Here is a 16,597-nt window from a genome sequence, read left to right on the forward strand (position 1 = left end):
CAGCTTCAGCAGGGGCTGCCCCACCTCTTCCCCCCATCTTTCAGCCAGTATCCCAGGGGACATAGTAGCAAAAGTCCATTCTTTCCTCTTCCCACCACAGTAAAAAGTACTTTTTCCACTCACTACCAGTTTTTCCCCTTTGTTCACTTGCACAAATACACCTTCATCTAAAATAATTATGGAAATGTGTGTGTACATTCAGGGCACACACATGGCAAACCAGTGACAGACCTTCCAAAGTGCTGCTTGAATGCTTTGGCTGTCTACTCAGAAAATGCAAAAAGCAATCTCCAGAAAAAAGCTAGGGAGAAAGGAGGGAATAAACCACAGCCCCAGGAAGAGGGCTCACAATCATAGCAGGGGACACCAAGCCAGTGATGGACACTTGCCAGTGATGGCAAGAACAATGGCTATAAAGATCAAGATATTCCTGGAAGTGATATTCTAATCCGTCAAAGCATTTTATACTTTTAAAACATGTTCCTTTTTCTAAAATATCACTTCCAGAATATCTTTGTGCCCAATGCTTGCATTTATTTTTTTTCTGTCAAGTTGATTTTATTTGTGTGTAAAAGGTTTAGTTGCATCAGCATGAGATTAGATTTTGTTTGTTCATTTCAGCAAGCCAAACTACTGATGGGAGAATTTTTGCATGAAACTCCTTTTTCTTTTATTACTGTAAAGAACTGGCATTAAGCAAAACCTTCCATGTTGGATCTAAAAAACAGCTGGTTCATCTGAAGTTGTGGTTGTGCTTAGCTTAGTCATCTTTTACTTTTGTATTTGGGCATTTTCTGGGAAACAAGGAAAATAGTGCTGCTCTTCCCCAGTGAGGATTTTAAGGGTTTTTTTTTCAATTCCAGTTTTCCACCCCCATTGCAACAGGGTGTGACCCTTTCCTCCTACACCATAGACAGCACTGACAGGGATGTACTAAGAAATGTACTGTGTCTTTATTGAAGAACTACCTGCACATCATGGTCTGATTTGGTTTGACTGGATTATGTGCTGAGTTTCCACATGTTATTTCTAATGACTCATTCAAATGGCAACCCCAGCTTGTGACAACTTGTATTGCTTGGATCAGCCTTTCACAACCTGATGCCCTCCAAGAGGTTTTTGAGTTCAACATCTATTTGCCCCAGCCAGCATGGTGAATGCTCAGGAATTCTGGGAGTTGTAGTTCATCTCGAGGACAGCAGGACAGGAATAGGAGGGGTGGGCCATGGCAGGAGTGAACCAGTCATACTTACAGTCAGAAGCCGCTCTGTCTAATTCCCAGTACAAGGCCACGCTGAAGTGGCAAAGTGCAAGACCAGCAGCTCATGCTTGTGCTGAAAATGTCACACAGCCAAGAACTGCCATATGAAGTCCAAAAGTAGACCATGTGAACTTGGCCCAAGCTATCACTTCATGTGGCAAACTTAAAAAAGAAGGAAGGAAGGAAGGAGGAGAAAGAGAAGGAAAAAAACGAAGAAGCCGCAGGTTGCAGACTTAATCCTGAACAGAAGCAATGCCTGTTTTGTTCCTACAGCTATTTTCTAAGCACACATGCAAGAATAAATCCCATAGAACTCAATGCTGCTTATATTAATCAGAAGTTAGCACTTTATCTTAACATGCTTTAGACAGTCTTGAAACTAGCAGTGCTATGTGGTCCCAACTGTTGGCTGTATAGCACTAGGGACAAAGACTATGGATCAACATTCATTCATGCTCCTTTCAGTTTCCTATGAAACAGGCAGAATATTCCAATGTCTCTAGCATTATATATTGGCAGCAGGCAAGGCAATAGATTTATATTGCTCTCTATCATCAAAACAGCACATCTGCAAAACGTTGTCCACTGTCTTGTTCACATACCTGCATACCTCATAAGCTTCCTAGTGTACCTACTAAACAGACAGGACACTAAGCCCAAGAGAAAGTGAGTCCATGTTAGAGAAGGGTTGAATTCAAGGCTCCTAGACTGAAGTCCAGATGTTGATTAGACTGTAATAGTTACTTTTCTTTCACCATTGCCAAAATATTATTACTATTACTATTAGTTGCATTTCGATACTGCCCACAGCTGAAGCTCTTTAGGCAGTTCACAATATCAAGTCACCCATGCAGATTTCAATCTACCCCAACCCTGCTTAGCTTCCAAGATTAGGCAGAATCAGGCACTTCAGGCTATACAGAAGCTATCTATCTATCTATCTAAAATGTGTACACCGTCCAATTACTAACTTCTCTGAACGGCTAACAGCATAAATAAATTGATGACCCACTCTGGCTGCAATTAAAATACAATAATACAATTCAATATTAAAATTTATTAAAATATTGATTAAATAAAAAGGTCTTAACCTGGTGCCGAAAAACATAATGATGGCGCCAGGCGGACCTCTCTGGGGAGTGCATTCCATAGTTAGGGCGCCACCACAGAGAAGGCCCTCCTCCGAGTCTCCTAATATCTTTCACAGAGGGTTCCCGGAGGAGGGCTTCTGTTGCCGATCTCAGAAGCTAAACAGAAAAGCTTTCCCCAACCCCATGTCCTCCAGATATTTTAGACTACAATGTCCATAATCCTTGGCCCCTAGTCATACTGGCCTGCAATAAGGGAGTTGTAATCCAAAATATCTATAGGGTACGAGGTTGTATAAGCCTCATGTAAAGCTTAAATAACTTCCTTAGTCCTAAAGATGCTGTAATGCTTGATATTAAGTTTGCAGAAATGCAATTTGAAAAGACCCACCTTTCTAGCAGCCACTGACTTTTTACTACTTTGCTAAAGCACACTATAATCATTTCTTTCTGACAAGGATTTCTGTATCTCCCTTCAATAAACAGTTCCAGAATTGGTTACAACCACCCATCTGCCACACATACCAAGAACAAGCAATATACAGTTAGACAAGGTTGGCAGCATTTAAAAAAAAAAGAATCAACTAGTGTTTTTTAAGCCTAGGAAAATGAAAAGGTCTTCACCTGGTGCCAAAAAGAGTGCTGTGTGAATGCCAGACAAACCTCTCCAGTGAGTCAATCTGGTAGGTGAGTAAATCCAGCAGGAGAGATGCCACAAGCAAGAAGACGCTCTCCCATTTGCAACTTCCCTCACTCCTTCAGCACTTGGAGAAAAGTCTCAAAAGACAACTTCAGGAAACATGCTAGCTGGGGAAGGAATTCTTTTCTTCAGATACCCAGGTCCTACAGAGATACCTTGTATAGGCCTGTAAAAACACTTTAGGAATACTCATATACCACACATAGCACCAAACCTCTGTTCAAAAATGCATGTGCATTTCTGAACCACACCTTACATATACTCCAATGTTGGGTTATGATGGTATTTTGTCATCCAATATAATTTCAAATGTGCAGATTTGATCCAGAAATAAAATATGATTCTGTGAAGCCATTCTTCTTCTGTAAAAACATTACAACCAGGTGTTGAATTTAAAGTGTTACGGGTTTTTAAAAAACCTTTTAATGAGACAGCCTTATACTGTATTATAAGGCATTATGAAGTCAAAGGAACCAAATGTAAAGTGAAGCTGAAAACTCAAGTATTATGATCAAGTAAATATTACGCTTACTGTGAACCTGGGTATGCTACAGACTTTATTCACCTTGGCTCTTCCAAACACTTGGCAGCCTAATTGCTGAGGGACTTGACACACATTGATTCAGCCAAGTAAGGTGAAAACTTTTGTGACTAAGAGCGTTTCCCAGGCAAGAAATACAAAACTAACACTGCTTCAATGCAAAACCAAAGATTTTTAAAGTGGCAGTCATTGATCCAATATGAATTGAGGTTCCAGTCCTTCTAACAACAGCATGCCTACTTCAGTGGATTATTTAGTATGTTCTGTTGACACTGATGGGTTTCTGAGCTAAGAAAAGTCAGTTATAGGTACTATAACTGATACTAAGAAAGTCAGTTATAGGGACTCCCCGATTGCACATTGTGTATTTCTTTCTTCATAAAACAAAATACAATAAAGTAGACCTAGTAAGCATGACCAACTAGAACGTAACTAGATCTAGCAATAGCTGGTGGAGAAGAAAATTTTATCAACTCAAAGCTTGGTACAAAAAGAAATATCTTAACAGAACACAGAAAAAATAATGAGGCGGAACAATTTGGATATCCCAACTAAGATACTGTGCCCCTGGCTGATTTCTGAGGAGGATAAGATAGGGGACAAAGTCTCAGGTGGAAAACACAGTGGGTGTTCGTGTGAAAGAAGGCAGTCCTCTGACTATCCTGGTCCCAATCCATTTATAGCTTTATAGATAATTATTACCAGAATTAGATGCTCCAGAACATGAACCACAGTCAGGATGCTGGCATCTACATTAATCCAGAAGGGTCTTTTCTCTGGCTGATCCACTGTTACAAGTTCAGAAAGAACTGCATAAAAATCCCCTCCACTCACCCAATCAGAAGCACATTACCTCCTGAATTTGTATTATTCAGAATTAATAAGTCCAGCTTTGTTCTACTACACCTGTATTTTCTGAAATACCTTAATGATCTAGAATTAACAGTGGATGACTTTAGTTTACTTTGAGGTGAAGAAATACCATATAAGCTTAACCAAAGTATTTGAAGTCATTGATTATTTTGAAGCATTTTTTATTTCTAGGGAAGCTTATGCCATTTAGCTTTTAAAGAGTGCTACACAACTCTTATTATTTTAGATAATTTGTTATTTTAAAAACATAATTCAGGATAGATGTGGGGTCATTGACAAAATGAGCTAATTTCTCCATAGAAAAATCTGCAAATATTTGGCCCCAACCTTGAATCTTTTCACTGTGTGCACAGATTCTGATGCTGCTGGGACAAACATTTGTATGAGGAACTGCTAAAGAGGGGGAAACCACTCAACATCTGGATGGATTTTATTAACAGAGCAGACACATTTACTTTTCCCTTCAAAATTGAATTTCCTTGTTACACAATCTCTTTTCCTTGATACACAGAAAGCTGGCAGGATAATATTTGGCAAAAGGATCACTGCTGAAAGTTTCATACATAGCATAGTCCCTCAAACTGCAGGGTTGGCCTCAAATGGGGTGTGTAATACCCCAAAGAGTGGCAAAAAGTTCCAAGGGGTGTGTGAGTTTCAAGTTTCCCCAAGTTTCCCCTTCCTAACTAAAAACTGCATGGATGGAAAGGACTCTTAGCTAAGGTTGAACATTTGATCAGACAAATATTGTAAAATAATTACCAAGTGTTTGTTAAGCCCTGACTTCATTGGAACCCCCTTAATTGCCAGTTCTGATATTTGCACTAAGTTTTAAAAACTAATTAGCTATTACTGTAAAATTGATGTTAAAACTAATAATGAACAAGTGGGTTCTGCAACAAAATGTTGTAGTATGTGACCCTACTTTTCAAGATTCTAGCCAGTTCATTCCACACCTTCTACATCTGCCCATTTTTTATTCCTTTATCCCAACACGTCCCACGGCATTCAGTGGCTACTGAGCAACCACAGTCCTCACTGGGCTGGGCTCTTCCCACTTAGGGAGTTTTCCCCTTAAGGGGTTTATGTACTTCTGGGCACCTTTGGGTTTCTCCCAACTAGTTGATACCTTCCACCTGTTTTCCCTTGGGACAACATAACCAAGGACTCTCACTGCCTAAACACTGGAAACAAAGGAAATGATTAATATGACTTTTAAACAGCATTTATTAACAGAGTCTGCAACAATGCACTGCGGCTTTCCTCTTTGGCTGTTATCAAGGAACACCAGGGTCAGCCTACAAGTTCTATTTAAAAACCCAAACCACTGGAGACAAAATAAAAGCGAAGCTAATTCCAGCAGCTATTTTTAGAAGCCTATTTTGAAAGGTGGTCTTGCTCAGCGAACAGCCTGGGTGGTCCTAGGCAGCAATGCTTATCTGGTTGTAGAGATGCCTGCAGATACAGCAGGATGAGGAAGATGCTTTGCTTTGCTACCCTTTCTCAATTTCTCATGCCTGCTGAAGGACTGTGAGCAGGCTACCCTCACTTCCACCCTTGCTAACAAACAGCATGGAGGAAGCAGTGAGGGCAGGAGCCCTTGGCTAGCAGAAGAAATGCAACCTGTGGGCAAAGGCATCACCCTAGGATCACTGCTGGAAGAACAGTAGTAGAAACAATTCTCTTCGAATCTCTCAAAGATCAGTTACTTTCGCATGACTCATGTCTTCTCAGTACCTAGGACATCTGGGTGATTCCCCAAATACACAGAGAAAAATTAATGATTAATCCATGGAACATCATGAAGTGCATTTCAGGATATTGTGACTGATGGAATTATGGCAGCCTCCTATTAACACTATTTTCCAATTGAATTATCACCTCCTAGCAGCTGCAGAGGCCGATTGGTGTCTACTCAAATCCAGAAGGGCCTAGATAATGGCATTCTTCCATCCTATGCTTTTCTGGTATAGTTTTCTCCATTTCACAAATTGCATTAATTTTACTTGATAGGGCTGGCTTGTGCCCAAGCAAGATGTTCAAGAAAGGCAGTAAAAAACTTTTAAACTTTGGAATGGTTTCACATTTACAATCATCCCCCACCTCACAAAAAGAAAGAAAGAAAGAAAGAAAGAAAGAAAGAAAGAAAGAAAGCACGCAAGCAAACCACTAAACAGATTCTTAGCATGCAATACAAAGATTTGGAACGTAAGTCAACAGCCAGCGAATTGTTAAAGGTTGATCTAACAGGGAGACATTACCTAAAGTGTTAGAGGAATATTTTGAGTACTGAAATGTTCTGGCATATCTCTGAGTTTTGCTGGAATATCTGTTAAATTCAATCTGCTTCACAAAAAATACAATTTTTGCAAGCACTGCATGAACTGAAAAGATAAAGAATGGCTGTCGCTAATCTAACACTAATATGAAACAGACTACTCATGCAATTGTTAAACCACCAAGGGAAAGAGAACCTTTGGAAACACAACAAATGGGAAAAGTGCCACTCTCTGGGAGTGTTAGAAACATTGTATGGAATAATTCATGATTCACTGGCTTAAGGAGAAAATAGTCTTCGGGGAAGTCCTTTGTAGGATTAACTCTATCCAGCATTTTTTCCCCCAGCGGCAAATGAGGGAAGAATTTTAAAACAAATATCCAATTTCTCTTTCCTCTTTCTGTTCATGAAGATTTACTGTAACAGCAAACGAACATAAAATCTAAAAATACACATACATGCATACAATTTATGATCTAAAGTGTACTAAAATGGGCCATTTTCTGACATCCCTACTCTCACTTGCAAAATGAAAAAAAAAATCTTCTGGAGGTTGAGTGAGAAGATAATCATTGCATCCTTTCCTGACTAGCAGCCTGATCACCATGATTCACCATTGTTCTGAGTTGTATCACAATGCCATAGCCTCCACCTATGATAACTGCTGATGGCACACCTGCTATGCTTTCCTCCATATTTTCTTACATGACACCTTTCTGCATTTGAAGAATTCTCCAGTTAAAATCTTGAGTATAATCCAACCAGTTAATTCCACTGTTTTTGGCAAGAAGAGTTAAAAGATTCTAAGTTTTCTCCTGTTACACGAATGTGTAACTCTCCCATTTAATTCAATTATTATTTGTTTTAATAATTTATAGGACTTAAAATGCAGTTATCTTTGGCTGGATTGTGCTACTTGCAATTATTAGTAGGTTTCCTCCATTAAACAAACATTTTGAATGGAAGGCACAACCCTTCTCCATGTGTGGGAAAGACAGGCACGGGACTGCATGGGGCTTCCTTTCCTCCTCAAGAGTTCAACTGCATGCCAAGCAACTGGTACAGGAGGCCTGGTTGTACAGCTGCTCCTTTTTCTCCTCTACTCGCTATCTTCCTGAGTCCAGAACAGGAAAAAATGCACAAGTTGAGGCCCAGGAGATACCAAGGATGACTGCATGAGTTTCACAAGGTGCTAGATGGCTCACCAAGAGCTGGTTGGAGAGGAAGGAGCACTCTCTTGGGCCCTATGGCCAATGCTCCAATGTGCAGAAAGATCACTGTGTTCATAGGTACATGAACTGAGCTGCCTGGTACATGACATCCCCTTATACTCAGAACCAGGACTGCTTCTTCCTAGCTAATGAGGTGGTCTGTGAGCTGCCTTTCAAATTTGCTAATTTGCTTGTTTATTTATTTAAAATTTTTATGTGCTGTCCCTTATGCATGGCATCTCAGGACGGCTTACAATTATTAAAACAAAAACACAATAAAACAAGCATATCAATATAATAAATAACAAATAACCAGGAATATAAATTAAATAAGTAAAATAAAAAGTGACTGTTGACCATTAAAATATTAGTTTTTAAAATAACAATTAATTAAAAGGGTTTTGACCTGGCACTGAAAAGAGTATAAACTCGGCGCCAGGCAAACCTCTCCGGAAAGCACATTCCACAGTCTGGGCACCACTGCAGAGAAGGCCCTCCCTTTTAAGGCCTTCACTTTTAAGCAGGATTTTCCAGCAGAATGTACAGAAATATTAGACAGCTGCCCCACGGGTGTGGTCATAGTCTTCACTTCCTACAATGTCCCTGCAATCCTTCCGGGCATATTGAACAGAAACAAAGAACAGCTGCCCAACTGGGCACATGGAGATCGCCACCTTTTTTTCTACACAATGCCCCTGTGAGGGATGATGCATCACTGCATACTGTTCCACCTGGGGACACTTCCATTCAAGCCACAGGGCAGCTATTGCATGTTCTAGCAGCAGCTGGGCAAGAGGAGCTTAGTCAGAGAACGGGCTCTCAAGAAACCGCACAGTGCTTGAGCTATGATGGCCCTGTATGATATAGAAGGAGAAAAAGGAATGCACAGAGGTTGCTCAAGAAACCCTGCAGTTAAAAGAAGCATTGAAGAGTTGATAGCGGCCAGTAATTCAGGCTCTTGAACAAACAGTGGTCAATGGAGATGTGGAGCTCCAAGAACCAAAGAACCAAGGAAAATATAGGCCTGAGGGACAGAAAGCCAAGAAGCACCACTAATGGCAAGAAGGAAGTGAGAAGTCAAGGGATGTTTGCAGGGTCACAGATAAGCATATTTGACATGTGAACCAAAAGGACATAGAATAACTGTTACATCACTCCAAGGAACCAAGGCAGCATACATGATTCCCCTCCTCTCCATGTTATTCGCAAAGGAACGCTTGGAGGCAACATAGGCGGAGAGACAGTGTAGGCAGAGAGTCACCCAGCTGGCTCCATGGCTGAGTGGGGACTAGAACCCAGATCTCCTGAGTCCCAGTCCCACACTCTTAACCACTGCCCCAGACTGGTTTAGGGTTGCAGGGTCTTGTACATATCAGGAAAACTAGAAATGTGAAATAAGTTTGAGTCATATGATATGATTCTTGGCTGGGTAAAACATTTACTACAATAAGACCATGATTGTCCCAGATGGAATCCAAAGTACATTCAAAAAGGAAATTAATTGCAAGAAAGCAGATTTTAAAATAAATTCAGATAGCCCATTACATTTAATTTTTTATTAATCATATATTTACCTTACTGAGGAACAGATACAAGCATAGTTAAATATAGAAAGAATGAATATCATGGTAACTAATTATTTCATCATACAGGTAGCTTGGAGCAAAAAATATATTTTAAAACAGCATCCTTGCCAAGTGAATTACTAATTGCATTCCTAATGTAATACAGCAGTTGGATACAAGCAGTGTGCTTAAGCCTCCTAGCTCTGTGCCAGATTTTGTTGCTGTTTGGTTTGTCTGAACAATGAAAATATTAAAACATTCCAACAAGATGAAGCTAAGATTATTGAAGTATTCATTTCAGATATCCTTGAAAGCAAAAAATAAAAATAAAAAAATAAACTATTACCATTTGGCTGGGCTTGCAGTTTGTGAATAAGCAGCCTCTAGGCATTCACACTAACTTCAGAATCTTCTCTGCAAAGGCTCACAGATGTATCTACATAGGCCTCCCACCAGATGTTTGCATTGTATATGCAAACTTTGGCAGGCAGGTGCCAGAAAATGTGCACAGCATCAGTGTGGGGCTCTACAGTACTGCCCTGTTTCCCTCTCATGTAATAAGGTAAAGCTATTGTGTTGTTGTCTTAATAGACAGAATTCCATAGAGCTCATTCGAACTCTGCCAAAACCCATCCTCCAATTAGCAATGTAAGAAAAACCCGCAACACAGTTCAGATTTCTAAGAAGCTGGGCCACAATTCTAAAGCAGACCACCTTTTCCTGAGGTCCATGGATCATTATATTTATTTTCCATGTTTTTATAAAATGTAGCTGTAGAAAAATACATACATACATACATACATACATACACATACATACATTTTGCACATTTCCCACAAGGGATAAAGTATGAAACTGCGTTTTTGGAGGATCTGCATATTTGGGAAAATTTGTGCAAATTTGCACAAGTATGATTTTGTGCAGATTTGTATAAATGCATTTGTATGGAATCTGGTTCAAGCAACTAGCATACAACAGAAAGAAAGGCACCTGGGAATCCATGAAATATGGACAGAACAGTTTTTACGCCTGTGCATCATAAGAGCAAAAGAAAACGCATGCTGGGTCATAACAATGGTTCACCCAGTCCAGTATTCCATTCATACAGTGACAGAACAGCTGCCCACAGGATCCCTCAAGTAAGACGGGTACAAGACCTTTGCCTGTCCAAGCTCCTCAGCAACTGCCTCTGATAATGGAGGGAGCACACAGCCGGCAAGGCTAGTAGTCACTGGTAGCGCCTTCCTCTATGAATTAGTTCCCCTTGAAAGCCATCCAAACTGGCTGGTTCAACACATGGAAGTAAATTCCATAGTTCAGCTGTGCACTTCAAGTGGAAGTACTTTTATCTGTCCTAACTGCCCCACCAATCAGGTTCATGGGATGACCCCAAGGTTTTGGGAGACAGAGAACAATGTCTCCTTCTCTACTTTCTCTTCACCGTGCATAATTTTAAACACTCCTTACTGATGTCGTCCTTACTTGCCTTGTTCTAAGTTACATCTCTACACCCAGTTCAAAATTTAGGGCAAGTTTGGGAAAGCAGGAAGTCTTTCCAGGAGGAGATGCTATTCTGGAAAGTGATTGTCTTATGTACAGCTGAGAGAGAATAATATAGATTAATTTACCACAAACTGAATTTGTTCCTCATTGTAGTAGCAGATAAATATATAAACCATTGCTACTGGATTTGTGCAGCAAACGGTAGCACCAGAGGCCAGGAAGACATATTTGTGGCCCACTGTAATCTTACTGTGGTTTTCTGCTAGTTTATGAAAAGCTAAAGGTTTACGATGTTGAAGTCCCTATGGAGAGTATCTAATGTGATCCTTCAGGCTTCAACTGAATGAGCTGACTGCTCTTGATGAAAACGTACAATCACACCAATCTTAATTAGCATGGTAGTGGCTTTGACTAAAAATTAAGCCCTTGAAACTAATTGATATTTCAGTAGCAATTACATATTAGTTCCTTAAACTGTGGAACTCACTTCCTATTGGTGTGTCCCTTCTGTGTGTAGCATTCAAGTTTGAAGACTTTCCTCTTTGATGCTGCATTTAATGTGAGATTATTTATATTCCAGTGTGTTTTACTTAATCCTCATCTTTTTTTATTTTTTTGTCATAACAATTCTGTAAGGTAGGTTGGGCAAAGAGCCAGCGACTGGCTGAAAATCTCCCAATGAGTTTATGATCAAGTGGGGACTAGAATCTGGATTTCCCGAGTCCCAGTCCAAGACTGGATCTCATAATTAGAGGTTAACTATATAATCTACATGGGACTGCAGGTGGAACAGTGGTTTAAACCGTTGTGCTGCTGGGCTGGTTGATCGAAATGTTGCCAGTTCGAATTAGCACAACAGGGTGAGTTCCCGTTGCTCCGTCCCAGCTCCTGCCAACCTTGCAGTTCGAAAGCATGCAAATGCAAGTAGATGAATAGGTACCACTTCGGTGGGCAGGTAACAGCGTTCCGTGCACTTTGGTGTTTAGTCATGCCAGCCACATGATCACGGAGACTGTCTGCGCACAAACGCTGGCTCCCTCGGCTAGGAAACGGAGATGAGCACCGCCCCCTAGAGTCAGGCATGACTGGACTTAATGTCAAGGGAAAACCTTTACCTTTACTTCATATAATCTACAGTTAGATTATAACCAGATCACATATTTGCATATAGTTTCTACATATATCCTGCCTGTTTGCTAATGTGGTTATTTTTATCTTTGTTTCTTGCTTTTCTTCTTAGTTATGCCTTGCTTTATGAAAGTGCAGGCATAAAACACAACTTAATTTTTTTAAAACAAACCAACAAATAATATGGCTTATGACTGCTGGCCAAGCAAGTTTCCTCCCGAGAAGCTCTTGACAGATCAAGTAATTGATGAACTGAAAGCCTCATATGGTTTCCCACAGGCCTCAAAATCCCAAAGTTTACCTCTAAGGTAAATATTGATTGTGACCTACTCAACTTTATTGCATATCCTCAGCAACCAGCATTCTCCATTGCAGTCAAAGCCAATGTCTTCTGCTCAGGAGAAATGCAGATCTTTTCACCAAATTACTGAAATACTTGTTTTTAACCATAATAGTTAAGGTAAACAATGTTTTGTGAAATTGATCATTTTTACAAAGTTTGGACATACCAGGAAGTGATGCTTTAATCCTGACTTATTCTTACTAACCATAGTTCAGTTTTGGATGTCATAAGGAATAGTGGCATGCTTAAAATTAAAAACAAAAACTTCCAGTTTCCTCAGTCTCAGAGATGAAATGGAGGAATATATGTACATTCGAATACTGGGAATACTTTTTCTTTTTATACCTGAAAATTATACCTGAATTTTCTTATTATACCTGAACCAAGTCTTTTGCCTTTCCATCTCAACTGAGGCGCATATCATGGCTAGGTGGAATATTTAAGAAGGAGGATCTAAAATACACACAGAAAGTTACCTGGTTATCTTTCAAGATTTATAGCCCACCTTTTTGAGAGATTCAAAATGACTAACAGATAATGAGAGACAGACCATTTTTTTCAAGATCTCCATTCCTAAAGTTCATTGGCAGATGTAGAACACTGTTTACTTTTACGGAATTCAAACACTGATTTTCCTGGCACTAGATATGGCTGAAGTCAGTGCAATGAACAAAAATGTGTACTCCAGTCCAGGCATGTTCATCAAGCATCTCCTTCTAGCAGAGATTTTTGGACACAGAAAGGTATTGTATGTTTTTCCTGACCCAATTTCCTTCTTCCTCACTGCACCCTATATCCAGGCCAGTGCAGCCACATGACAACTTCCCTGATGCTCATTCACATGAAGAACTGTCAGTCAGAAATACGTTTTAGTACTGTTTGGTCTATTATGCTGATATCCACTGCAGCTGTTTTTATCCCATTGCTGTTTGCAATTTTATTTTCATGTTGTATTTTTGTAGTATCTGGTTTTAACTTTTTACTTGTAAGCTGCTCCGGTTTTTGTTTTGCTTTGACAAGGCATATAAAATAAACAAACAGGAAAGCCATCGATTGGACACAAACCTTAAGTTTAAACATCATCATTTTGAATTATACAGGAGTGGCTACTATAATTAATTTACCTTTCTGTCTCATATTTAGCAGCAAATGGCGCGCATGCGTGCGCGCACACGCACACATGAAGAGCATCTAGAATTATAGCTTCTAATCTAGTTGGCTTCTTCAGGAGTTGGGGAAAGTCAGTCAAAATAATAAAGTTGAACAGAGCTGGGGGAGAGGTCCAGTTGATCAAGTGCATGAACAAGTTCTAGTGACAAAATATCTGAGTCTCACTGACAAAGTGTCAAATTAAGAAGTGAAGCATACACATGAGTTAAGTATACACGCAAGTATAGGCAATGAGGAAAGCAGACCAAGGGAGTCAATGCTTCCACGACTTCTGCTGCCAAATAACTTGATTTTTAACAAACCAGGTAATTTTCTTTAAAAATCCAGCAATAAATTTAGTAATTAAGAAGGGATGTGAAGACTATCCAGTTTATTTACAACTATCTACCAGCTGGATACAAATTGTGGGTATGTGCTCAGTGCAACGAGCTCCTGGACCTCAGAAAAAGGGTTTTGCTTTCTTGAGGCCAAACTTGCTGACCTGTAGAAGCTAAGAGATAAGTTCTACTACTGAAAACAATCCCCTAGGATGTCCATGTGCTCAGCAGCACCCAGTTCCTTAAATCTTAAGTACATGTCTGCCCACACTAAAGCATTGCTTTACACTGGTTTCTGTTGCTAGATTTGGGAGTTCTAGTAGTAAAAATAAAAACAAAAACAAATTCCATAACTCTGGAGCAAACCACACTAGTTCTGGAGCAGAATGAATTTAATTTGACAACACATTTCTAAATAAATAATTTTCTTTTTAAAATAGCTGACTCTCATCAAAAGTATCTCAAGAGATTAGTGAAAAACATAACTAGATGTAAGCCTAGTTTAAAAAAAAAAACTTACAGGGTCACCTCGTCTTCCTTCTGGTCCTGCAGAACCTGGTTGTCCAGCTTCTCCCTAAATATTGATAGCATATAGTTAAATAATAATCTGAAATGTTAACTTTTCTGTACATGGTTCCATACATGAAAGGACATGAGCTCCATCCAAAAAACAGATGGCTAACGCACAGCCATAAAAATAATATCTTACATATATCGCTAGCTCCCTTTTCTGCAGTTGCCCTACCTCTCGCTACCATCTCATGCCACTCCTATACAGTCCTGCACGCATCAGGAGTGTGGGCCCTGCCTGGCATCCAAAGGACCGTGTCCTCTTCCAGTCATGCACTAGGCCTTCCCTCCCAGCAGCCCCCCAAGCTCACCTCCTCCAGGCCTCCTGCAGCAGGAGCCGCCCTGAGAGTCAAGCCAGGAGCTTTCCAGACCAAGAGCAAAGGAGGGGAAGTTCCATCTTGGAGTCAACTCTTCACATAAACACATCTCAAAGAGATCAGGGAGAGGTCAATGGCAACATGGCCCACCATGTGTTGCTAGGCTGCAACTCCCATCAGCCATCGTGAACATGGTGGGGGTGGACATGAGTTGCAGGCCAACAAGATCTAGAGGGGCACATGTTGCCCATCCCTGCCCTGGGGTATAAAGCGGGGAGGGGGGAGTCAGTGATAGTTCACTTTGATGGGGATCATCAGATGAAAGAGATGTCCCGGTGCATATGCCATGCAACTGCCCTACACTCCATGGTTTCAGCCTGAGAATGCATTTATATCATCTTTTTGTAGAATAATTTCTTTTGGCCAGTGCATGTATATTAATGGATAATATCTCACACCATGGGTTGGCTACTGGAATCAGCTCTTCCAGGCCACTCTTCTGACTGAAAGACAGTGTAGAGTTGGAAAGAGCAGCATCTGCCCTCAATACACGAACAGACCTCATGGCTGACAGCACTGTGTTCCAAGCATCCCTCCTCTGACATTCCTGAGCACATGGACACATAGTATCTGGTCATCCCAAACAGAAATCTCTGCTTAAGAACCTTGTCAACAATCTTGAACTCTTATATGTTTCCACGCACCAGTACAACACCATCTTCTACAGCAGCAGTTTATAGGAAAGAAATCTCTGTGCAGTATGCGTAGTATACATGGATTATTTCAACTAGTTTAGCCAAGCATTGAGGCCCCATTGCCTTTCTACACACACAAAAACAACTGATTGTGAGCCCCAGGTCATTTTTCCTCATGTAGTACGGTAACTTTTCCTGGCACACCACTTTCAGACTTCAAGAACATCTGACTGTTGCGTTCAGAAGTAAAATCTATTCAGGAATTAATTTTATGGGTTCATGTGAGGGATAAGGTGCATGTGCAGGGGGGACTGATTCCTAGCTCCACCGCTTGGTGGAATTCTCACTGCTATTTCTGATCTCAGACTGGAAATAACAGAGGGGGTCCAGCCTTACAGGAACGCCATGTCTCTCTCAGCAAGGAGGAAGGCTGAAACGGCTGAGGCAATGATGTTATTGGGCTCGGACGTGGCAAGTGATACTGTCTGGCCTATAGAAGGCCTGTCCAGCCCCACCTCCCTACATTGTTGTGTACTGCTGGTTTAGACCATTCAGTTTGCCTTCACCAGAATTTTAAAATTGCAGTTCTAAATGAGTCTCAGAAAAATCCCTAGTTAGCCTTTAACCATGGTTACTGACTAGCTGTGAGGGGAAGGTTAAGGGGCAAGTTTTCTTCTACTCCTTGAAGGGGAAAGCCTGCTCTGTAATGGGAGAGAATCCGGGAATCTCGATGCTGGTCCCTGATTTGTTCATTACTATTATCAAATGGGCAACACGATAATTGCAATGTCCGATTGCTTGTGAGAGAAGGTGGTTTGCAAGATGCTTCAATGTGCTGCAGGATGTGCTGCTGGTAGCACTTTGAGGTGGGGAGGCTATGCTTTCAGAAAATGCTGCAATCAGAGAACACTCACGATGTGGAATTGCACAAACCATGTCCTGCCATGTCTGGGTCTGCCGCAAGACAGCTGGGGCTTGCTGAACCTGATTTCTGGAGCAGTTTTAGAATCAACAGAAAGAGGCAGGAAGGGAAGCAAGAA

At 40.7% G+C, this 16,597-nt stretch overlaps 1 protein-coding gene across 5 annotated transcripts in view; it reads right to left on the minus strand.

Annotated features, from left to right (window-relative positions):
- The window catches only part of COL21A1 (collagen type XXI alpha 1 chain), a 97,838-nt gene that overhangs the window by 24,792 nt on the left and 56,449 nt on the right, over positions 1 to 16,597 (minus strand). For all 5 annotated transcript variants that reach the window (XM_044421539.1, XM_044421541.1, XM_044421540.1 and 2 more), the window contains one exon: positions 14,496 to 14,549. In XM_044421539.1, the coding sequence (XP_044277474.1) occupies positions 14,496 to 14,549 (54 nt within the window). The remainder of the gene's footprint in view (positions 1 to 14,495; positions 14,550 to 16,597) is intronic.

This window comes from Varanus komodoensis, unplaced genomic scaffold, assembly GCF_004798865.1.
Source record: "Varanus komodoensis strain SLA01 unplaced genomic scaffold, ASM479886v1 scaffold12, whole genome shotgun sequence".
Taxonomy (NCBI): Eukaryota; Metazoa; Chordata; class Lepidosauria; order Squamata; family Varanidae; genus Varanus; species Varanus komodoensis.